Below are 20,802 nucleotides of genomic sequence, written 5' to 3' on the forward strand. Positions count from 1 at the left end.
TGCTAAGGGTTTCACTCAACGTCCGGGTCTTGATTACTCAGAGACTTTCAGCCCGGTTGTTAAGCCTGATACAGTTCGTCTTCTTCTCTCTCTCGCTGTTAGTAATCGTTGGCCCATTCGTCAACTCGACGTTAACAATGCCTTCCTTCAAGGCTCCCTTACTGACAAAGTGTTTATGGCCCAGCCACCGGGCTTTATTGATAAAGGTTCTCCCTCCCATGTGTGTTTACTTTCCAAGGCAATTTACGGTCTCAAACAAGCTCCGCGAGCTTGGTACAATGAACTGAAGTCTGCCCTGCTTTCCTATGGTTTTCGCTCATCACCTGCTGATCCATCGTTCTTCGTGTGTTCTGTCTCATCCTCCCCCATTTATGTGCTTGTTTACGTTAATGATATAATTGTCACCTGTCCATCTCCGTCCTCTATGCAGAAATTTATCAATATCTTATCTGCTCGTTTATCTCTTAAGGGCCTCGGTCCCCTATCTTATTTCTTAGGTGTGGAAGTAATGCCCAACTCTGATGGTCTATTGTTTACTCAGTCCAAGTACATTCTTGATTTGCTGGAACTTCATAAGATGCATGAATCAAAACCGCTTCCGACTCCTATTGCTTCCCATCCTCCCTTGCGTCATGATGATGGTCAGCCGCTCTCTCCTCCTCATGCTACTGATTATCGTGCTGTTATTGGTGGACTTCAGTACCTCTCTCTCACTCGTCTTGATATTTCCTTTACGGTAAATAAACTTGCTCAATTTCTTGCTTCTCCCACAGATGTTCACTGGTCTGCAGCTAAACGGTTGCTACGCTATCTTCATGGTACTGCACATCTTGGCCTTCAATTATATGTTAACTCTCCCTTGCGTCTTCACGCCTTCTGTGACGCGGATTATGGTGGGGACAAGAATGTTTTTGTTTCCACCTCCGGTTATATTGTCTATCTTGGTCGCAATCCGATTGTCTGGTCTTCTCGTAAGCAACGAATTGTTGCTCGCTCCACCACTGAAGCCGAATTTCGTGCCATTGCGGATGTAACATCTGAGCTTGAATGGGTTCACTCTCTCCTTATTGATCTCGGCATTTCTTCTTCTTCCCCTCATGTCATTTATTGCGACAACCTCGGAGCTACTCATTACTCTGCTAATCCCGTTTTTCACTCCCGTATGAAACATGTTGCGATTGCTTTTCATTTTGTTCGGGAGCGTATCAAATCTCAGCAGTTGCGTGTTCAACATATTGCCAGTACTGACCAGCTCGCTGATTTGCTCACTAAGCCTCTTCCACGATCTCGGTTTGTTGTCTTATGTTCCAAGATTGGCCTGTCCTCGGGGACGTCCATCTTGCGGGGGCGTGTTAGTAAATAATATATTGTTCATATCTTTCCGTATATTTGTTCCTTGATCGTTACTTCGTGTATCTAATTAGTTTAGGTATATTTTGATTCATATATTGTCTTTCCTAAATTCATGTATTTGTAAACTATATAAGGTTGTATTCTATTGCAATAATAATCGTCACATTCAAAAACCAATTCTCTTGTTTTCTAACGGATAGCTCATAAATACGGTTATAACCCGAATATTTAGGCCATAATTTTTGGAAATGGATCCTCTCCATTTCCTTTCTCTCCATTTCCTCTCACAATCTCTTTAAATATTAATATCCCCTTTCATTCTCATTTTCTTTTATTTTTATGCGTAAATTTAGAACCGTTAGATATTGTCAAAATACGATCCAGACCACTAATAGGAACTTGTCTCTCCATTTCTTTTTAGGAAATGGAGAGAAATTGTGCCCATAATTTTTACAGCGGAATCTTATTCGTCGATCATTAATCCTCTTAATTAATTAGGAGAAGCGTCGCGAGCGTCTCTTGAACGTAAAAGAAAAAGTCTCTCTACAGGAAGGAGGCGTCAGCTCAATATATAAATAGGGGCCGAGACTTCGATTTAGTATAAACCGGATATCAAGCCTTCAAGGCAACAAGAAACGAGAAACAAAGTAGTTGCATATTTGCATATAGTAGTACGAATTATTTAATTATCCGCAAGAGAAAGTCAGAAGGAGAAGATCTATAGCACTGCTCTTACGTTATAAGTTATCAGTTTCGTGAAGGTAATTATTTCCTCAATTTTATTTCCATTTCTCAAAATATATTCCCTCTGTCCCGGTCATTTGTTGTCTTTTTTCATTTTGGGGTGTTTCAGTTATTTGTTATCCTTTCTATTTTAAGAATGAACTTGATGAGTAATTTGATCATTCACATTCAATTTGTTCCGCTTGTCATTTAGTTATTGACCTTTTCCTCTTTCCTTGGTCTTTGTGCCAAAACGAAAGGACAACAATTGACCGGGACGGAGAGGGTATGACGTAAAATTTTAAAAGTGACGATGAAGAAAGATGGAGGGAATATCATACTCCGTATTTATGATTGTTTTTCTATTGTTACTGGATACACTCTATCTATATATATACTATCCGTCTATAATTGTAGACGGATCAAATATCACATCAAGTTGGATGTCACCACTTTGTCGTAACTGATGACATATTTTACCCGTTTATACTTTAGATAGATATACCGTCTAAAGTGAGACTAATTAATATACGTGGGTTTTTGATAGAAGATTGAGAAGCTTTTAGCCTATTGAGACTTTTTAGTATGTTTGACTAATTAATATGCTGTTTTGGGTGTTTGGTAGACAACATATTAAAATAGCATTGGGTGCAATCTACTATTTTCCATTATGTAGCTCGTGAGCACATATTCACTTTACTAGATTCTAAAAAGAAATGTGTCAACCATTACACATAAATATAACAACCTATTAACTTAAATCCGCTAATTACAAAACACTTTTACTAACGTGGTGGTAAACGTTAGATTGGTAAATTTTCAGCATATTCAAGACTTTTAGCATGTTTGACTCACCAATCTATTAGTTTGAGTGTTTGGTAGATGGTATATTGAAACAATAGATTGAGGCGTTGTTTGGTAAACAACATATTGGCCAATTTTTGGCATATTCAAGGGTTTTAGCATGTTTGACCAATCAATATGCTAATTTTAGTGTTTGGTAAACAACATATTGAAACATCATATTTGGGGTGAATATGTTGCTTACCCCAGCATATTGGTTAGCATATTGGCCCTGTTTGGTAAACAGCGGATTAATATTGGCAGAAGCAGATTGTAAAAGCAGATTGTAATTAGCAGAATTTGTTGGCAGATTTGACTAGCATATTCAATTAGAAGAATTTGTCAAAGGTGTTTGGTAATTAGCAGAATTAAATTAGCAGTTTAGCTCATTCCTTTGTAAAATGACAAAAATGGACATGATTAAATTATTGACTAGTATTTGTCAAAATACATCACACAAACAACTTTAATGACTAATGTCGATTTCTTCTACTAGCCATCAAACTAGAAGTAATGTTATCGGGAACAGTTGATATTTCTTTAGTTCCCGAAGACTCGGTTACAGATTGCGAGGAATGATTAGCCACAAATGAATAAAACTCCTTTGTGCAAGTGTTCACGTAATAACAAAATAGTAACAATGACTTTCAACTTGCTACCAATTACTTAAATTTTGAGTAAAGAAAAATCAAAGCAAAAAAAAAAAAAAAGCGCATGGAGTATGTATTTATGCAAGTCAATATGTATGCAATACTTTAAAGAAAAAGTGAAAAAACAAGTTTGAGAAAAAAAACGTACCTTTTTCCAGAGATGGGAGTGAAGGAGGAACAATGGAGAAATAAAGGTAGGGTTATATTTTTTAAAGGGTAAAAAGGTGAATATTTTTTTTCTCTAATCTACTATTTGAATATGCTAGGGGGAGCAGCATATTCTAAAATAGTAGATTGAGCTCAAATCTACTATTTCAATATGCCGTTTCCCAAACACCCAAAATAGCATATTGATTGGTCAAATATGCTAATTGGGTCAAATATGCTGAAATTTATGCAATATGCTGTTTACCAAACAACGCCATTGTAAAATAGGAAATTTTTCTCCATTTTACAAAGAAAAGTAACAATCTACTAATCGTAATATGTCAATTACCAAACACTCAAATTAATTCTGCTAATTAGAATATGCTAGTCAAACCTTCTGATAAAATCTGTCATTTATAATCTGCTTTTACAATCTACTTATGCTGAAATTAATCCGTTGTTTACCAAACAGGGCCTCAATTCAATCTACTGTTCTCAATATGCTCCTCCACATTAATAGTTATGACATTGTATCAGAATGAATTTAGAATCTTTTATAAATGTAAATGACTTATATTATTGCGGCTTATTGAAAAATTGAAATGTGAGCAAAAAAAACTCGTGCAATGGTTTGAAGCCTTTGAAAGTAACTCCCCCATGGAAACTAATTCTCTATCCATTTATCTCACCAAAGATGCGGACTTGTATATTTTTGTCTCAAAACTCACAAGGTAACAACATTCTCATTTCACTGATTTGAAGCCTTTGAAAAGGAATGAAGCCCAAGCTCAGAAGCTAATGGCAATTGGCATTTTGATGCAAATAAGCTTCTGAATGCCTTGAAATTATGCATTCCATAAGATGATCATGTTTATGATTTAATATGGCTGTAGTTTTACATCATGCTTTTCCTGCATAAAACAGAAGTAAATTGTTTCACGCCTAGTGTTATTACAACACTTTCATTTTACCTTAAAAAACCAAAACAACCAAAACTTGTGATAAAGCAGGAATTAGATACTTTTGAAGCTGAGTTAAAGTAATCATAATAAAAAAAAGTCGACAACTACAAGAGCAAGCTTTATGTTTCCTATTAATTACAGATTTAAGCTTTACAGCCTTGACTATCCCTAGAATCAATTAAAATGGAAGTTAGACTGTGTACAAAACAACTGATCGACCGATATCGAAAATCCCTTGCTTGACAAAGGAACAACATAATATTTAGAAAATTTGATCTAATGTTTTTTCATCTTTCATCTTATCAGTAACTATAATTAATGATAAAAGGGACTTAACCTTTATTATCGAAATTTGATCTAATGTTTTTTCATCTTTCATCTTATCAGTAACTATAAGTTTGCAACCCAGGAATGTAATCGGTGAGTATTATTGATAATATCACAAGGTATATATACAAGAGATGGTTAGCTACTAATTAGGAAGGTTAGCTACTAATTAGGAACTAATTACCTATACAAAACAACTAAGTTAGGTAACTAATATTACGTAAATAATTTACATATTTACTAATATTCTATCACACCCCCGCAGTCGAAACGGGAGGCATCCGAATGTTGAGACTGTCACGGAAATCATCAAAGAGTAGAAGAGGTAGTCCTTTAGTAAAAATATCCGCGATTTGATAACGAGAAGAAATATGGCGGACACGAACTTCACCTCGTTCAAATTTCTCACGAACAAAATGAATATCCATTTCAATGTGCTTAGTTCGTTGATGTTGAACAAGGTTGCCCGAAAGATAAATAGCGCTTACGTTATCGCAATAAACAAGAGTAGCTTTTGGCATGGGAACATGAAACTCGACAAGAAGATCGCGGAGCCAACATGATTCGGCGACGACATTCGCTACCCCACAGTACTCGGCCTCAGCGCTAGACCGTGATAAAGTGGGTTGTCTTTTAAAAGCCCACGAGACTAAATTATTACCATGAAAGACACAATATATAGCCAGACGTAGATCGCCTGGTATCCGGACACCCACCCCAGTCGGGATCAGTATAAGTCGTGAGAAGCGACGGAGCAGATTTTTGAAGCAATAAACCGCGGTGGAGAGTGCCATTTACATAGCGAATAACACGTTTAAGGGCAGCCATATGTGCATTCATCGGATTGGGCATGAACAAGCACACCTGTTGCACCGCATATGTGATGTCGGGTCTTGTAAAAGTAAGGTACTGAAGAGCTCCGGCAAGACTACGGTACAATGTGGGATCGTCACAAGGAACGGACGGTGAAGCACTTAATTTGGCTTTAGTATCAACAGGGGTGGCAGCCGGCTTACAATTCGACATACCAGCGCGCTCAACGATTTCAGTAGCATACCTGGCTTGAGAAAAAAACATACCCGACGACGATCTTGTCACGGAAATACCCAAAAAATAATGGAGAGACCCGAGATCCTTCATAGAAAATTCGGATTGTAAAGCACGCATAATACTCGTTCGAAGAGACTCCGAAGAACAAGTAAGTATGATGTCATCGACATATAGTAACAAATAAGCAAGATGTTGGCCTTGTCGAAGTATAAATAACGAATGATCGACTTTGCTATGAAGAAAACCAAGACGAGCAATATAATCTGCAAACCTTTTATACCAAGCACGAGGTGCCTGTTTGAGACCGTAGAGCGACTTCTTTAGGAGACAAACATGGTTGGGCCGTGATTTGTCTCTAAACCCAATCGGTTGATGCATATAAACCATTTCATTAAGTGTACCGTGTAGAAAGGCGTTTTTCACGTCAAGTTGATTAATGGACCATGATTTTGATAAAGCAAGAGATAGGACCATTCGAATTGTAGCGGGTTTAACCACATGGCTAATCGTTTCCCCACAATCAATACCAACTTGTTGTGTTTTCCCGTCACCTACAAGACGAGCTTTATACCTTTCAAAGGAACCGTCAGAATTAAATTTATGACGGAAAATCCACATAGACCGTATGGCATTCACGTTCAAAGGACGAGGAACCAAGACCCACGTCTTATTATCAATTAGAGCCATATACTCATCATCCATGGCCAGTTTCCAATTTGGGTCACGAAGGGCTAAGGTCGGAGATTTTGGAATAGGCGAGATAGCCACTATGTGAGACAAATTTTGTGGTGAGTTGGGTGTTGAGTATTTGAGGTTTGGTTTATAAATGCCATGATCAGCGCGGGTTGTAGATTTGGAGCGAGTAGGGTTGGGTATGGGTCGACTGGTAGTGGTAGTCGAGGGTTGGGCCGTGTCCGATGGGCCTGGGCGAAGGTGTGAACAGTGGCCTGGTCATGGCTGGGTTGAGCAGCTGTAGTTGTGGCTTGGTCACGGTTAGGCTGGGCTGTAGGGGACACGGGTGGTGTGTTGTTTTGTTGGGCTGGGGTCAAGGTTATGTGTCGAAGGACATAGGGGGAAACTCCATCTTCCAAAAAATCATAGGTATGTGTGTCGGGTCGATGTGAGGACGCAAAAGGGAAGACCGTTTCATCGAATATGACGTGACGACAAATAAGAATTTTATTAGTAGAGAAGTCAAGACACTTATACCCTCTATGATCTTTAGGATACCCAAGAAAAACACACGGAGAGGAACGGGGCTGTAATTTGTGAATGGTTGTAGACGGTTTTAGAGGAAAACATAAACAACCAAAAATTCGGAGATGATTATAAGTCGGAGACCGATTATAAAGGAGTTGAAGAGGAATATTATAGGCAATAGGCTTACTAGGAATTATGTTCAATATATATGTAGCCAAGTCGAGGGCGTGATGCCAAAAATTCACGGGCATTGAAAAAGAAGGGTACGCATGATATTATTAATAGAACGTATTTTGCGTTCGGCTTTCCCGTTTTGGGACGATGTGTGAGGGCAAGAGAGTCGAAAGACTAGCCCTTGATCCGCACAGAAGTTTTTAAACAGGCCGTTTACAAATTCCGTTCCATTATCGCATTGTATCGACTTTATTTTACGCTCAAATTGTGTTTTGACAAGGCATGAAATTTCAAAAGAATGGAGCTGACTTCATTTTTGTGAGAAATGGGAAAGGTCCATAAGAAATTGCAATAGTCATCCAAAATTATCAAATAATACTTGTGACCCATGGAGCTCAAAATTGGAGACGTCCATAAGTCACGGCGAATGATATCAAATGGTAAATAAGTACGTGAAATAGACTTAGCAAATGGTAATCCAATATGTTTTCCTAAAGGGCATGAATGACAAATAGAATTTTTTGAATTCAAATTACAATCAATCAATTTATTTTGTCTAATAATATTAAAAATTGGATCATCGGGATGACCCAAGCGACTATGCCAAGTCGATGAAGCTAAGGCTGCAAAGGTAGATGGTGCGGCTGAATTTGTAGTGGTCGAGATAGGATATAGATCACCCCGACTATCATACCTCATGAGACGAGTCCCCGTCCGCAAGTCCTTCACACAAAAACCAAACGGGTCAAATTCAACGGTGACCTTGTTATCGGTTGTGAATTTTCTAAGGGAAACTAGATTTTTGACTAGGGCAGGGGCATATAATACATTTTTCAAGACGAGAGGTGGGTGTGGTGTGGGTAGGGTGGTATGTCCGTATCCCTTAATCGGAATTGACAGGCCATTTCCGACAATTATACCATTACGAAAACTCGAATTAATTAAAGGCGAAAGAGTACTTTGATCCGACGTCATGTGAGACGTAGCATCAGTGTCCATCACCCACGGCTCAGGGGACGTGAGTCCTAGCGTGTACATCACGGCCTCGATATCCGTCTGAGTAGGCATTGATTGCGTGGCAGCATAGGCCTGATTCGGCCTTGTCCCAAAACTCCAGCCTGGTTGCGTGCAGCATAAGGTGAGCGTACCCACGGACCGGAGGGGTAAGGACAAGGTGGATAACCCCAAGGAGAGGGAGGCCATTGCCATGGTCCATACCCAGCAGGCCACTGTTGCGGTATAGACGACGGAGGAGCGGCAGAAGGCGCAGCAGCAGGAGTCGTATTTGAGGCCAATGCCTTGCCTTTCCCGCCTTTGTTACCCTTCTTCTTGCCATTCGACCCATTTCCACGGCCGCCTTTTCCTGTAGCAGTAACAACCTTGGAGGATGGACCACCTGAATCCGTGTCCATATTGCCCCGAGAGTACAGGGCCTCGGAGGAACCCGTAGCAGCCTGTTTTGCGATCCCTGCTTCTTCAAGCGTTAGCATAGACCGCGCTCGATAGAAAGCCGGAAGAGGATTGCTTTGATGAATAATCGTCCCAACATTCTGGTACGCCGGAGACAGGCCGGAGACTAACTGAAGAACTAATCGACTATTGGAGACGGTAGAGCCGACGTTTTTCAGTTGGTCCGCCAATGATTTTAATCGTTTGCAGTAGGTGGATATGGAGGAAAAATCCTCCATCTCGATGTTCAGAAACTCTTGCTCGAGGGTCACAGCGCGAGAATTGTTGTTATCTTGATATATATCACCGAGACGATCCCAGGCTTCCTTAGCGGTGGATTCGGCCTCGACGATGGTTTCCAAGAGCTCCGTGGTGATGGTGGAATAAATCCACTGTAAGACCGTAGCGTCGAGTGTCTCCCACATTTCTTGCTCGTCGGTCGTGTTTGGTGCCCGAGGAGGAACCATAGGGGTGACGATATGGTGGAGAACACGATTAGACTTCGCGTGATTTGTGAACAACGCAACCCACAACAGATATTGGTCGTTGTCCATGCCGAGTTTGACAGGGATGTGGTTGGTGATGTTGTTCACTGCAAGAGCCGGATGGAATTGCGCCTTTGCATCAGGTGCCATTTTTTTGACGTGAGGTCGGAGGTTGAAGAGAGAGCGGAAGCAGTAGGTTGATCGATTAGGGTTCCTGATACCATAAAGGAATGTAATCAGTGAGTATTATTGATAATATCACAAGGTATATATACAAGAGATGGTTAGCTACTAATTAGTAAGGTTAGCTACTAATTAGGAACTAATTACCTATACAAAACAACTAAGTTAGGTAACTAATATTACGTAAATAATTTACATATTTACTAATATTCTATCACAAAGCTTTATTAGACAAATTGTACTCAGTAATATCACATAAATATCATTACTATGAATTTCAATCAAATATCAAACCTTTGATCACTAATAGCTAAAAGTAATTTGCACAATACCGCATCCAAAAGTTTAATCTGAGGAAATTTCACTTATACCATTAAAGATTTCAAAGAAGGGACCTATTATGCTATATCACTTATTTATCAGATAACATCCTTAAATTTATTGACAACCATTAGAAAACATCCCTCAAATTATAAAGATGATGTAGAAACCACAAATCAATCAATAAGCAAGAAATAAGAAGTAATGCCAAAAAAAAAAAAAAAATCCCACGGAGAATTATAACCTAGAGATCATTTAAAGTAAAAATATGAATAAATCAAAAGAGCAGAGAGTCTTTGAAATCTCATCGAAACAAAGAAGCAATGTGTACCATAGAGCAATAAACCGTCGGATTGCTCTTAGACCTGCAAAAAATATTAAAGAAAATGGGTTTTTTTGTGAGGGAGTACCTAACTTTAGCCTCATTTACCTAAAGGTACCTAAAATTTGTATTCGTTTGTTAATAAATACCAATTGACGAATTATGTCAAAAATAGTCAAAATTCCGTTAAAATTAACAGAAACATAAATAAAAATTGCTTAAACTTATAATTACAATTAAAATATTGTATTATAGCATTGTTAATCACTAACTCACTCACTTCTCATCCTTTCTTCTTCCTCCAAATCTCCCGCTTATAACCCAGGTAGCACGGACACATCTCTTAATCAGTCGTCCCGTATCCGACAGCGTGTCCGACACTGAACTCGTCGGACACACGCCTAAACGTGTCCGACACCTATAAAGCCGTGTCAAACTTTCTACTTTTATATGGGCACGTGTTCGACGCGTGTCCATGGTATTTGCGCACGTGTCCTACTCGTGTCCTTGGTATTTGAATATCATTTTGGGTGAATGATGTTCTTAAGACGAGAAATGAGACGCCGAAAGAGATTGATTAAAATATGGGTTTGGTTGGGAAATGAAAACGAGTTCTAATCAAGGCCAAGTTTCTTTAAATTTAATATCAAATACTTTTACAAAAATAAAATCGAACGTTTGTAACAAAAAAATATATATTTTATTAAATTTAAATAACGTGTCCTGTGTCCTAAATTTCATGGGATGTCATGTCACGTGTTCGTGTCGTGTCCATATCCGTATTCGTTTTTGTGCTACCTAGCTTATAACCCAACTCCGTAACCACCCTCCTCAGTCCTTGCCTATTTTTCGCCCCACACCATGTCATCATTTATCTCTCAATTACCACCATAAAACTCGTTATCCCAGTCTATTTCTTCCTCTTCAAGAACTATTGCAAGATTTGCAACTCATACATACTATTCTTATCAATCTCCATAGTTGTTCTTCATCGTCTTCTTTGCTACTCATTTTCACCTTCTTACTTCTCTAATCATGTTCTCCATATTATTAAAACCTATATTATGGGTATTGTGCTTGTTAGTATTTTTTTTTTCTCATGTTGAATTATTCTTTGGTGGAGGAAATTTGGATTGGTTGGGGGAAATGAAGAGGGGTGGTTAATTAGGATTAGTTGGAGGAAATGAATAAAGGGTTAATTTAATTAGGAATCTATTTAACGAAGCCTCTCGCTGAGGTTGACTACACTGTTTAACATATTTCATGATACCCTGCACCAAACAAGACACACATTATACAAGAGTTTAAGGGAATATAATCAATATCCAATCAATTAAGATGCTCCGATTGAAGACGAATAAGAAAAAAAAACGCTGATTCAAATGGGGTAGATGTTTAGGACTTGAGGAGTGTTTGGGGCTGGAAGAAAAGTGGTGCCCGGAGAGTGTCTGAGAGGGAAATATTTGGGAAAAATGACTCAGGCTGATGAGATGAAATAGGGGAAGTAACTGAAAAGTCATACAACTTAGAGTAATAGACGCGGGGGCAAAATCGTCACTTTATTACCTCTTCCATACCACACCAATGGTAACATTGAGAATTTTGGCACTATTCATGGTCGTAGGGAATCTTCGATATTATTTTTAATCTATAAGACAAAATATAGTCATGTGAGATCTTGTTTGATTTATCGTCATGAGTGTTATAAGAATATCAATTTTTTATAATTTTTAATAATGTGTAACGAAAGATATTCACGTTGCAAAACGTATCTCGACGAGTGTGAAAAAGTCAATGTTACCATTGGTGTGGTATGGAGGGAGTATTTGTTTTGCCTGAAAATGGTGTTGGGTGCAAAATATTACCTGAGGTGGATGCAAAAAAAATGGATGGTGATGTGTATGAGGGTTAATATATACTCCCTCCAAATTTGATCAATCTTCCCCTTTGCTTTTTGCACCAAAAATAAGGAAAACAATAAAAAATGTATAAAGTAGTATGAGTTGTTGAGAGAGAAAATAATAAAAAATGAATAATGAATAAAAAATGAATAAAGTAGTATAAAGTAGGGGAAATTGTTGACTTTTTAGGAGAGAGAATGAATAAAGAATGAATAAAAGATAATCAAAAAAGGAAAGGGGAAGATAAGAAAATAAGCTCAAAAGAGAAATAGGGAAGATTGATCAAACTTGGAGGGAGTATTAAGGTGGGAGTAATTGTAAAATGGTGTTGGGTGCAAAAAATTAACACGGGAGTAATTGTAAGCAAGTAGATTAAGCGTGAGTGTAATTGATAATTTACTCTTAAATTTTATATAGATAAATATAGATGGATGGTGATGTGTATGAGGGTTAATATATATTAAAATGTACTGTAGTACCTTATTAGAGGTAATGAACCTGAGGTAATGGAGAGAAAAACGACCTTCGAAGTTAAGGTGTTTAATACTGTGAATGTTGGGACGTTTTAAATTTATCTATATTCCATCCATCCCATCATTCACAATTCATGGATTATACAACCAGTTATATATGTTATACGGTGTAAAATATGAGTTTTGTGATAAAGTATCCGAGATTTATGTTAAATAATATGAGCTTTATTAGAAAGTATTGAATTCATCCATTCACACATTAAAAACATAAACTTTCAATTAGCTCAGAAAATATATATATATAAGCTCGGATTCTTATACAATAGTTATGATACAACTGAATGTATAATCCTATTTGTGGATCATTTGTTATCTAAATATTCGTTTAGTTAAAATAATACGAAAATAAAGCAAATATCGCATTCGATAAACATAATGATAAATCAGTTAGTCTCGGTGAAGACGGGTCGGAGCAAGTGATGGGTAATGTCACTCACAAAACGGATAGGGGGGACAAGGTGGGGGCACCTCAATGTGCTTCCCTCTCTCCTCTATTTGGGTCATTTGTGAGAGGAAATGGTATCCGTCACTCCAAAGTCACTCCAAAGTGACGGATACCTGCCGTCTTCAATGAGATTTTGTGATGATAAATTAGTCACTGTCTCACATGCCACTTGCTCACTCGTTCTAAACTTATCAAAAATAAAAATAAATACTCCGTAATAATTAAGTAATATACCTAAAACGGGAATAGATAACAATCGACCGCAACCAAAGTGGCTTGAGTGTCGGGTACATGCAATACCCTGCAAGTCACGTGTGTCAGGTAAGACATTCTTTAGGATGACAGGTAACCGCAGCACTCCCGTGTAGGGAGTTGAACCCGGGATTAAACCCCTTGTCAAAAAGGAGTATATACTTATATAATACACGCATTTTTAGCGTGTGGCTAAAATTAACGAGTTTTTGAATGTATAGGTCACGTAGAATAAGAAGCCTCAAATGGAAGATTCATCCATACAATCGGAACAAGATGGTGAGCGACCTGAGCCCCGTAGACAAGTGAACTATTGGAGTTTATTCACTTACTTGAGATTTATTTGGGGAATAATCACTCTAATACGATTAATAGTGTTCTGGGATCCAACTGCCGCCTATGAGCTCTTGTTTAATTTCTTCTGAAATACTTTGCTACGGACTATGGAGTACTATGTGAACAATTAGTTTTATTTTCTCCTCACACAATAAAGCAAACGTAAATTATTCACTGGGACGAAGGAAGTACTATTGAATAATTTAAAGTGGCGAGCGTGATGGGATACTAAGTTCGGTATTATCGGATGCGATATCTCAATTTTGTATTTGTGTTGTTACCTCGTTGTGTACATGATTGAAATGTAATGGTGTGTTAATTGATTTAATTAAATGGCATTCATTTGTGTTTTTGTTTGCCCGCCTTGTTTATACTTCTTGTTAGCACTCAGCAGGTTTAAAATTCCGCTCCAAGGGTCGAGAATGAAGTGACTCTAGTATGTAACTTCAAAGCACAAAAAATATAAGTGGTTTGTACGGAGGTTCTCTCACAAATGGTTTCGTATGCGCAGGAGGTTAAGAATATAAGTGGTATTAAAGTATGTAAACAAGGCCCTGAAATTTCACATTTGTTGTTTGCGGATGATTCGCTCTTTTTTATCCATTGGAATTTTCAGTTTTCAGGATATAAACTATCTCATGAGTATTGTTGAAGAATATTGTGATGCTTCTGGCCAGTGTGACAGTGTCTTAATAAGGATAAATCTTCTTTGCTTTTTAGGCGTAATTGTCCTCTTATTACTGTTAAGGAGTGTTTAACTAACTTCAAAATTTCACAAAAAAAGGACCTTGGTAATTACTTGGGGCTACCAACTGCTATCAGATCATTTAAGAAGAATTTTTTTAAGTTCATTATTGCTAAGACAAAGCGATGGCTTTCTTCATGGAACAATATTTTGCTATCTGTTGCAGGAAGACTGAATCTTATTCGGTCGGTTCTATCTTCACTTTCCATTTATTCTCTATCGGTATTTCGTATACCGGTAAGTGTGGCATCTAAGCTTCAGTCTTTGATGGTGCATTTTTGGTGGGGTGGAACTATGAACGGAAGATCAGTTCACTCGTGTAGTAAAGAGTTTTTAAGTAAACCTGTCAGTGAGGGAGGCCTGGATATTCGTAATATTATTTGCTTTAATTGTGCTCTTATTGCAAAATCGGCCTGGAGGATTCTTCATGATAATAATAGCTTGATAAGTAATATCATTGGTCCCTGGCTTGGGATTGATATCTTGCACTTTGATCAGAATGGCTGTAAAGCTCCTCAGGCCTCCTCTTGGGTACTTAAAAGTTTATGTTGAGGCCTTGATCTTATATACAAGAATATAGGCTGGAATGTTGGCAACCCGAGAGTCTGAGTGCTTGGGACAGTAAGTGGATTGAGGGTGATAGCCTCCGAAAACTTTGTAATAGTCGGGTTCCTAATTTTAGAGATGAGTCTTTAGTAGTGGGAGATTTGCAAGACTCCTCAAGATGCTGGGATCTCTCAAAGTTTGATTTTGACCCGGGTTTTGAAGTCAGGAATAAGATTCTAGGGACCTATATCCCCTTGAACCCGACTTGTGATAACTTCTCCTGAAAACTTTCTAAGCAAGGGGTGTACTCTGTCAAGTCTGGATATTATGCTGCACTTGAATTGTTCACCAATAGAACATGTTCTGAGATTGACTCTATTAGAATGTCCCCAACTATTGTACTCTTCCGTAAAGCAAGATTATGGAAACTCCCTATTTTCCTGAAATGGAGGGTCTTTTTATGGAAATTCCTTGCTAATGCACTATCGTTGGGTGCGGAATTTTCTAAGCGTAATTTAGACTGGTATCCATTGTGCACTCTTTGTGATGGAAATGGGTCTGGTACGGAGACTGAATCCCATCTCTTTAGGGATTGTAGTTTTGCTAAATCATTTTGGTTTGGTTGCCCGCTGGGTTTGAGAATTACTGAAGGGATCGACATTGATGTTAGAATTTGGTTCATTAACTGGGTCGCTTACTTTGCTAAATGCCCTAACTCGGATACTCTTATTTGTCCTCTTGTCGCTACGTTTTGGAGGATTTGGTGCTATCAGAATGATAGAGTCTTTGGAAGGAATCGTCCATCGCCTGCGTTTGTTATTCGTCTTATTCTTGATGATGTTCAATCTATGCATCAGACCATTGCTTGTAAATGTAATGCTTCTAGTGTTGAGCTGGATTGCTCTCTGGACAACGAGCCTGAGTTGAGTTATCATGCTCGTAACTCTTTCCCGATACGGATTATTGGTAATGAGGGTTGTGGGAATGTGTGTACTGTTAAATGTGATGCGGCTTGGAGAACTGATGGAACGGCGGGTACTGGATGGGGTATGTGGGATCCTAATGGTGTCCTTATGGCGGATGGTCATGCTCGGTTTTTTGCGGCTTCACCTCTTCAAGCTGAGGGACTGGCAATGGTTTATGCATTAAGATGGGCTTTGAATGCTGGTTTTCTGCACATTTTGCTTGCTACGGATTGCCTTGACCTTGTTTTGCAGGTGGTCGGAGCGGAATCGATTGTTCCTTCCATTAGCTCGCTTATCCAAGAAATCGAGTCTATTATGTCTAATTTTCATTGTTATTCTCTTAGCTTTTGTCCTAGAGGAGTTAGGCCCTGTTCTTTTGGACTTAAAGTCACTTAATTTAAGTTCACTTCAGATCCTATATGTTGATTCGATTCGATTCGGATCCTATAAGTTCGATTCGATTCGAGATCCTATAAGTTCGATTCGATTCGAGATCTTATAAGTTGATTCGAGATCCTATAAGTTCGATTCGATTCGAGATCCTATAAGTTCGATTCGAGATCCTATACCTCACTTAATTTAAGTTCACTTGAGATCCTATAAGTTCGATTCGATTCAGATCGATCCTATAAGTTCGATTCGAGATCCTATAAGTTCGATTCGATTCGAGATTCTATAAGTTCAGTTCAGTTCAGATCCTATAAGTTCAGTTCAGTTCAGTTTAGATCCTATAAGTTCAGTTCAGTTCAGATCAGATTAGTTTCAGTCCAAAAGAACAAGGCCTTAATAGAGTAGCTCATAATCTTGCTCAACGAGCATTGTTGTAGGTTATTCTATCTCGTTGTAAAAAAAAAAACATCAAATATACACCATCTGTCTCAATTATTTGTTTTTAAGTTTAATTTTTGCACAGATAAAATAAACAAAAATCATTATTGAGTGACAAGCTAGTGGGCCATAGGTTATATGGAATTTTGGATGACTAAATTACCCTTAAAAAATACAGTGAGTCTCCTAAGAGTGTAAAAAATATTGTAAACAATATTGCTCTTACCAAATTTTCTTGTAAACGAAAGATGAATTTCATTAATAATTAGTCATACGATGGACATTGTCTCAGACAACCTAAACTAACTTGGGCTCGACCTCCTAGCCATATTCAAGAATTTTTCAATCACTCAACTAGGTTTGTGATCCGTGAAATTCACGGGTTTATCTATTTTAATATTGATATTTTTATCGTATTGTTAATATTTGTTCGAGCAATTAGTTGTTGATCTATTTAAAAGTGTACAGTCTTGAAATACATAGAAATTAGTTAGTTAATACCTTAATTTTTTGACAACTTTGGTTTATTTTTTTAAATCGAATCCTGCAAGTGACAATGTGGTAGCTATTAATTTTGAGAAACTTGACAACGGAGCAATGACAAAGACGACTCATTTTATATACGTGTGTTTTACTCCACAATATAATAAAGTGGATTTTTATAATATTAAAAGTTGAAACCATCCGTATATAATAAATTCCGTATGGAAAAATCTTCAATGACGCCTTATAAGGTTGTAAACTCAATACCTCAGTATAGTCATCTCCAAATTATTTCCAGACATCTCCATCAACCCTCCCATTGAAATATCTTTGAAGTTTTATCACCACGTGCATGTTTCAAATATTATTTACATCCGAAAAACATTTATTATATCGATAGAAAAATATTAGATACGATTCAACGGTATGGTCGGTATCTACTCCATGTATTACGAAATAAATTTTCATTTCAATTGCTCTATAATCTAAAAAACTATATTCACTAAATTCGAATTCTAAAAGGTTCATAAAATTTTTTAAGTTCCCTATTACTATTTCAAGAATTTGATCCATCTCTTATTATACTTATGTCCACGATCCTATATAAAAATAAAAATAGTATTAAAGATTATAAAATAATCTATTCCGATTTTGAAAAAAAAAACACATAAACTTTAAAATATACGGATTAGAATTTAGAAGCCATACAATTTAATATTTATCTGAAGGTTCACATTCGCTTCCTTTTAGTACGCTTTCTTTTAGTACATGCCTTGATAATAGTTCATATGAAATGAAAAAGAAAAATATATTTTAAAGATGATTATACTCATGAATACAAAAATACAAATTCAATTAGGTTGATCGGGAAAGCATAAAAGTAAAATTGCACAACAATATACGCTTAGTAACAAATTTAAAGAAATATTATAAGATTTTCATTTTGAGATTAACGATCATCTTAATGATTAAAAAAACATAAACCACTTAAAAAAGTAAAGTAAATTTTATAGAAAAACAATCAAAAGGTGAGAGTTGGAGAAAACTTAAATTGGAATAGAAAATGACATATTAAAATGATTGATTAATTATTGTCATGATTGTTCAAAAAGTAAATTGTGAAATTTTAAAGATTTTTCATTCAATTATTTGTACTTATTTATTTATCATTAATTATGAGTAGTTTTTCTTTCTTTTTTCTTTTTTTTTTAAGGAAATTATGAGAGTAAGTTTTATGTACTATTCCTGTTTTGACAAAAAAAAAACATATAAACTTAAGAACATACGAAGTAGAATTTAGAAATCATACTATTAAATATTTATCCGAAAGTTCACTTTTGTTGTGCATTTGCAATTTAGGTGTTACAAGGAGAACGTGAAATGGCTTCTGACAACAAGATGCTTCGGAAGTTTGAACTCCAAGGCATTCTAGCATCCCCATACGGCCTCCCCCAAATTAAGGTCAGTTTTGACATCGATGTAAATGACATTGTCACCGTCTCTGCCACGAACAAGGCCACAGGAAAAGAACAGCAAATTACCATCAAGTCTTCTGGTGGACTATCAGAACAAGAAATTGAAAAGAAAAGATGGTTAGGGAAGCTGAGTTACACGCCCAAAAGGATCAAGAGAGGAAAGGCCTAATCGATGCGAGGAAGACAACCGACACAACCATTTACAGTGTAGAGAAGAGCTTGAGAGAATACAAGGAGGCGATCCCAAGCGAAGTAGCCAAGGAAATAGAAGATGTTGTTTCAGACTTGAGAAATGCCATGAAAAAGAACGATGTGGAGGAAATTAAGGCAAAGACTGATGCCGCCAATAAGGCAGTCTCGAATATTGAACAGCACATGTCCGGTGGTGGGGCTGGTGGTGGTGCTTTATTTTTTGGTGGGAAACAGATCTCAGAAGCCGAGTAAGGAGGCTAATAAGAAGTAGATCAGATTCTAACTGGAGTTTAGTTAGTTGTTGTTGCTTTTATAGTTAGACATTAACTATATCGTTTATTTTCAGATTAGAAGAGCAAGAGGAATACGCGGAACACCTAGTAGGCGGCGGTGGTGCTGATAGCAGTGGTGGTAACGACTGACTGGTAGAGATGAGAATGATGATGAAGAGTTTAATGAACTCAAGGGGAGTAGAAAACATAAGAGAGTTGAGCAGTAATTGTGTAAGATATTCATTAATTGTGTATAGAGAAAATGATACATGAGCTGCTTTATACAACCAAAATATTAGCAGTACAAGGGTTTTAGCTATAACCAGTGGACAAAGGAGGTCACTATTCCTATACTAGCTGATCCTACATTTGCACGCATCATCCTATTTTTGTGTATCATAGGATCCTTTCTTTTGTCTTTGTTTTAGATGAGAGTAGGCTCTACTATTGCCCTTTGACATATTCAAACTTGAATGGTTTGTTCTTCCTTGACTTGTACTTGTGGAGCCTTGACCCTTATCATATTTACACTCCCCCTCAAGATGAGAGTGGAGGCTTGACGTAACTCTCATCTTGGACAGTAGGCGGTTGTGCTGAGAGATAGAGCATAACTTGGTTTACACATCAGCTACCTGATCTTTGGTGTTGACATATGAGGTAGTGAGAAATCCCTGCTGTATCTTTTCTCGGATAAAGTGAGAATCCACTTCAATATGTTTAGTTCGTTCATGATAGACTGGGTTGGCTGCAATAACCAGGGCAGCTTGATTGTCACATTTGAGATGTGCAGGACCCAGGCGAGTTAGTCCTAGATCTTGCTGCAACTGGAATAACCAAGTAACCTCACAGGTGGTTATAGCCATGGCCCTGTATTCTGCTTCAGCAGAAGACCTAGAAACAACAGTTTGTTTCTTATATTTCTAGGAAATAGGAGAATCTCCAAGTAGTATGCAGAAACCAGTGGTGGATTTCCTACTGAATGGGCAAGATGCCCAATCGAGTCACAATAAGTAGTGAGTTGAACTGCAGAGTTGCTGGCAAACAGAATTCCTTGTCCTGATGCATTTTTGAGATATATGAGAACTCGTCTGGCTGCTTGCATATGATCATAGGTAGGGGCATGAAGGAATTGACTCTAGAGTTGAACAGAGTAGGCAATATCAGGCCTAGAAATGGTCAGATAAATTAGCTTACCTACCAGCTTCCTGTAGAGGTCAGAATTAGGCAAGGGGGTGCCTTTGCCTGGTTCAAGTTTGAGAATGGGATTGACAGGGAGCTGGATAGCTCTGGATTTATCAACTCCAAAGTCCTTGAGTAAGTCTAGAGTATATTTCTTTTAAGCAATGAAGATTCCAGCAGTGCTCCTTTCTACTCCCAATCCCAGAAAATCCTTCAATTCTCCCAAGTCCTTCATATAGAATGAGGCATTAAGATGATCTTTAAGGACCTATATCTCAGAGGGACAGTCGCCTGCAATCACCATGTCATCAACATAGATCAAGACAAAAATGGTGTTGCCATGTTTCTGTTTGATGAACAGAGAGTGATCAGCATGAGATTGTCTAAATCCACACTGATGTAGGACCTGTGACAACTTAGAGAACCATTGCCTAGGAGCTTGTTTTAAGCCATAGAGAGAT

The 20,802-nt window shown here is 37.7% G+C and overlaps 2 protein-coding genes across 2 annotated transcripts; both read left to right on the plus strand.

Annotated features, from left to right (window-relative positions):
• The first annotated feature begins 1,870 nt into the window (after positions 1-1,870).
• Positions 1,871-16,735, plus strand: LOC141646340 (uncharacterized). Its single transcript, XM_074454260.1, has 3 exons — positions 1,871-2,114; positions 13,542-16,272; positions 16,693-16,735. Exons 2-3 carry the CDS (start codon positions 15,331-15,333, stop codon positions 16,705-16,707), a joined length of 957 nt encoding a protein of 318 aa, XP_074310361.1. The 5' UTR covers positions 1,871-2,114; positions 13,542-15,330; the 3' UTR covers positions 16,708-16,735.
• Positions 16,736-18,603: 1,868 nt separating this feature from the next.
• On the plus strand, positions 18,604-19,312 carry LOC141649806 (heat shock 70 kDa protein, mitochondrial). The gene is made up of 3 exons (XM_074458483.1): positions 18,604-18,815; positions 18,905-19,138; positions 19,237-19,312. The coding sequence occupies exons 1-3, from the start codon at positions 18,604-18,606 to the stop codon at positions 19,310-19,312; spliced, it is 522 nt and encodes a 173-aa protein (XP_074314584.1).
• Positions 19,313-20,802: the final 1,490 nt, after the last annotated feature.

The sequence above is a fragment of the Silene latifolia genome, chromosome 3 (genome assembly GCF_048544455.1).
Source record: "Silene latifolia isolate original U9 population chromosome 3, ASM4854445v1, whole genome shotgun sequence".
Lineage (NCBI taxonomy): Eukaryota > Viridiplantae > Streptophyta > Magnoliopsida > Caryophyllales > Caryophyllaceae > Silene > Silene latifolia.

Excerpts from the sequence above, each read along its gene's own strand:
- LOC141649806 (XM_074458483.1), top strand. The coding sequence starts at position 18,604 with ATGGCTTCTGACAACAAGATGCTTCGGAAGTTTGAACTCCAAGGCATT. Across the intron at positions 18,816-18,904 it reads GAAATTGAAAAGAAAAGATG|TGTAGAGAAGAGCTTGAGAG; the intron begins GTTAGGGAAGCT and ends AACCATTTACAG. Across the intron at positions 19,139-19,236 it reads AAACAGATCTCAGAAGCCGA|ATTAGAAGAGCAAGAGGAAT; the intron begins GTAAGGAGGCTA and ends GTTTATTTTCAG.
- LOC141646340 (XM_074454260.1), top strand. The coding sequence starts at position 15,331 with ATGTCCCCAACTATTGTACTCTTCCGTAAAGCAAGATTATGGAAACTC.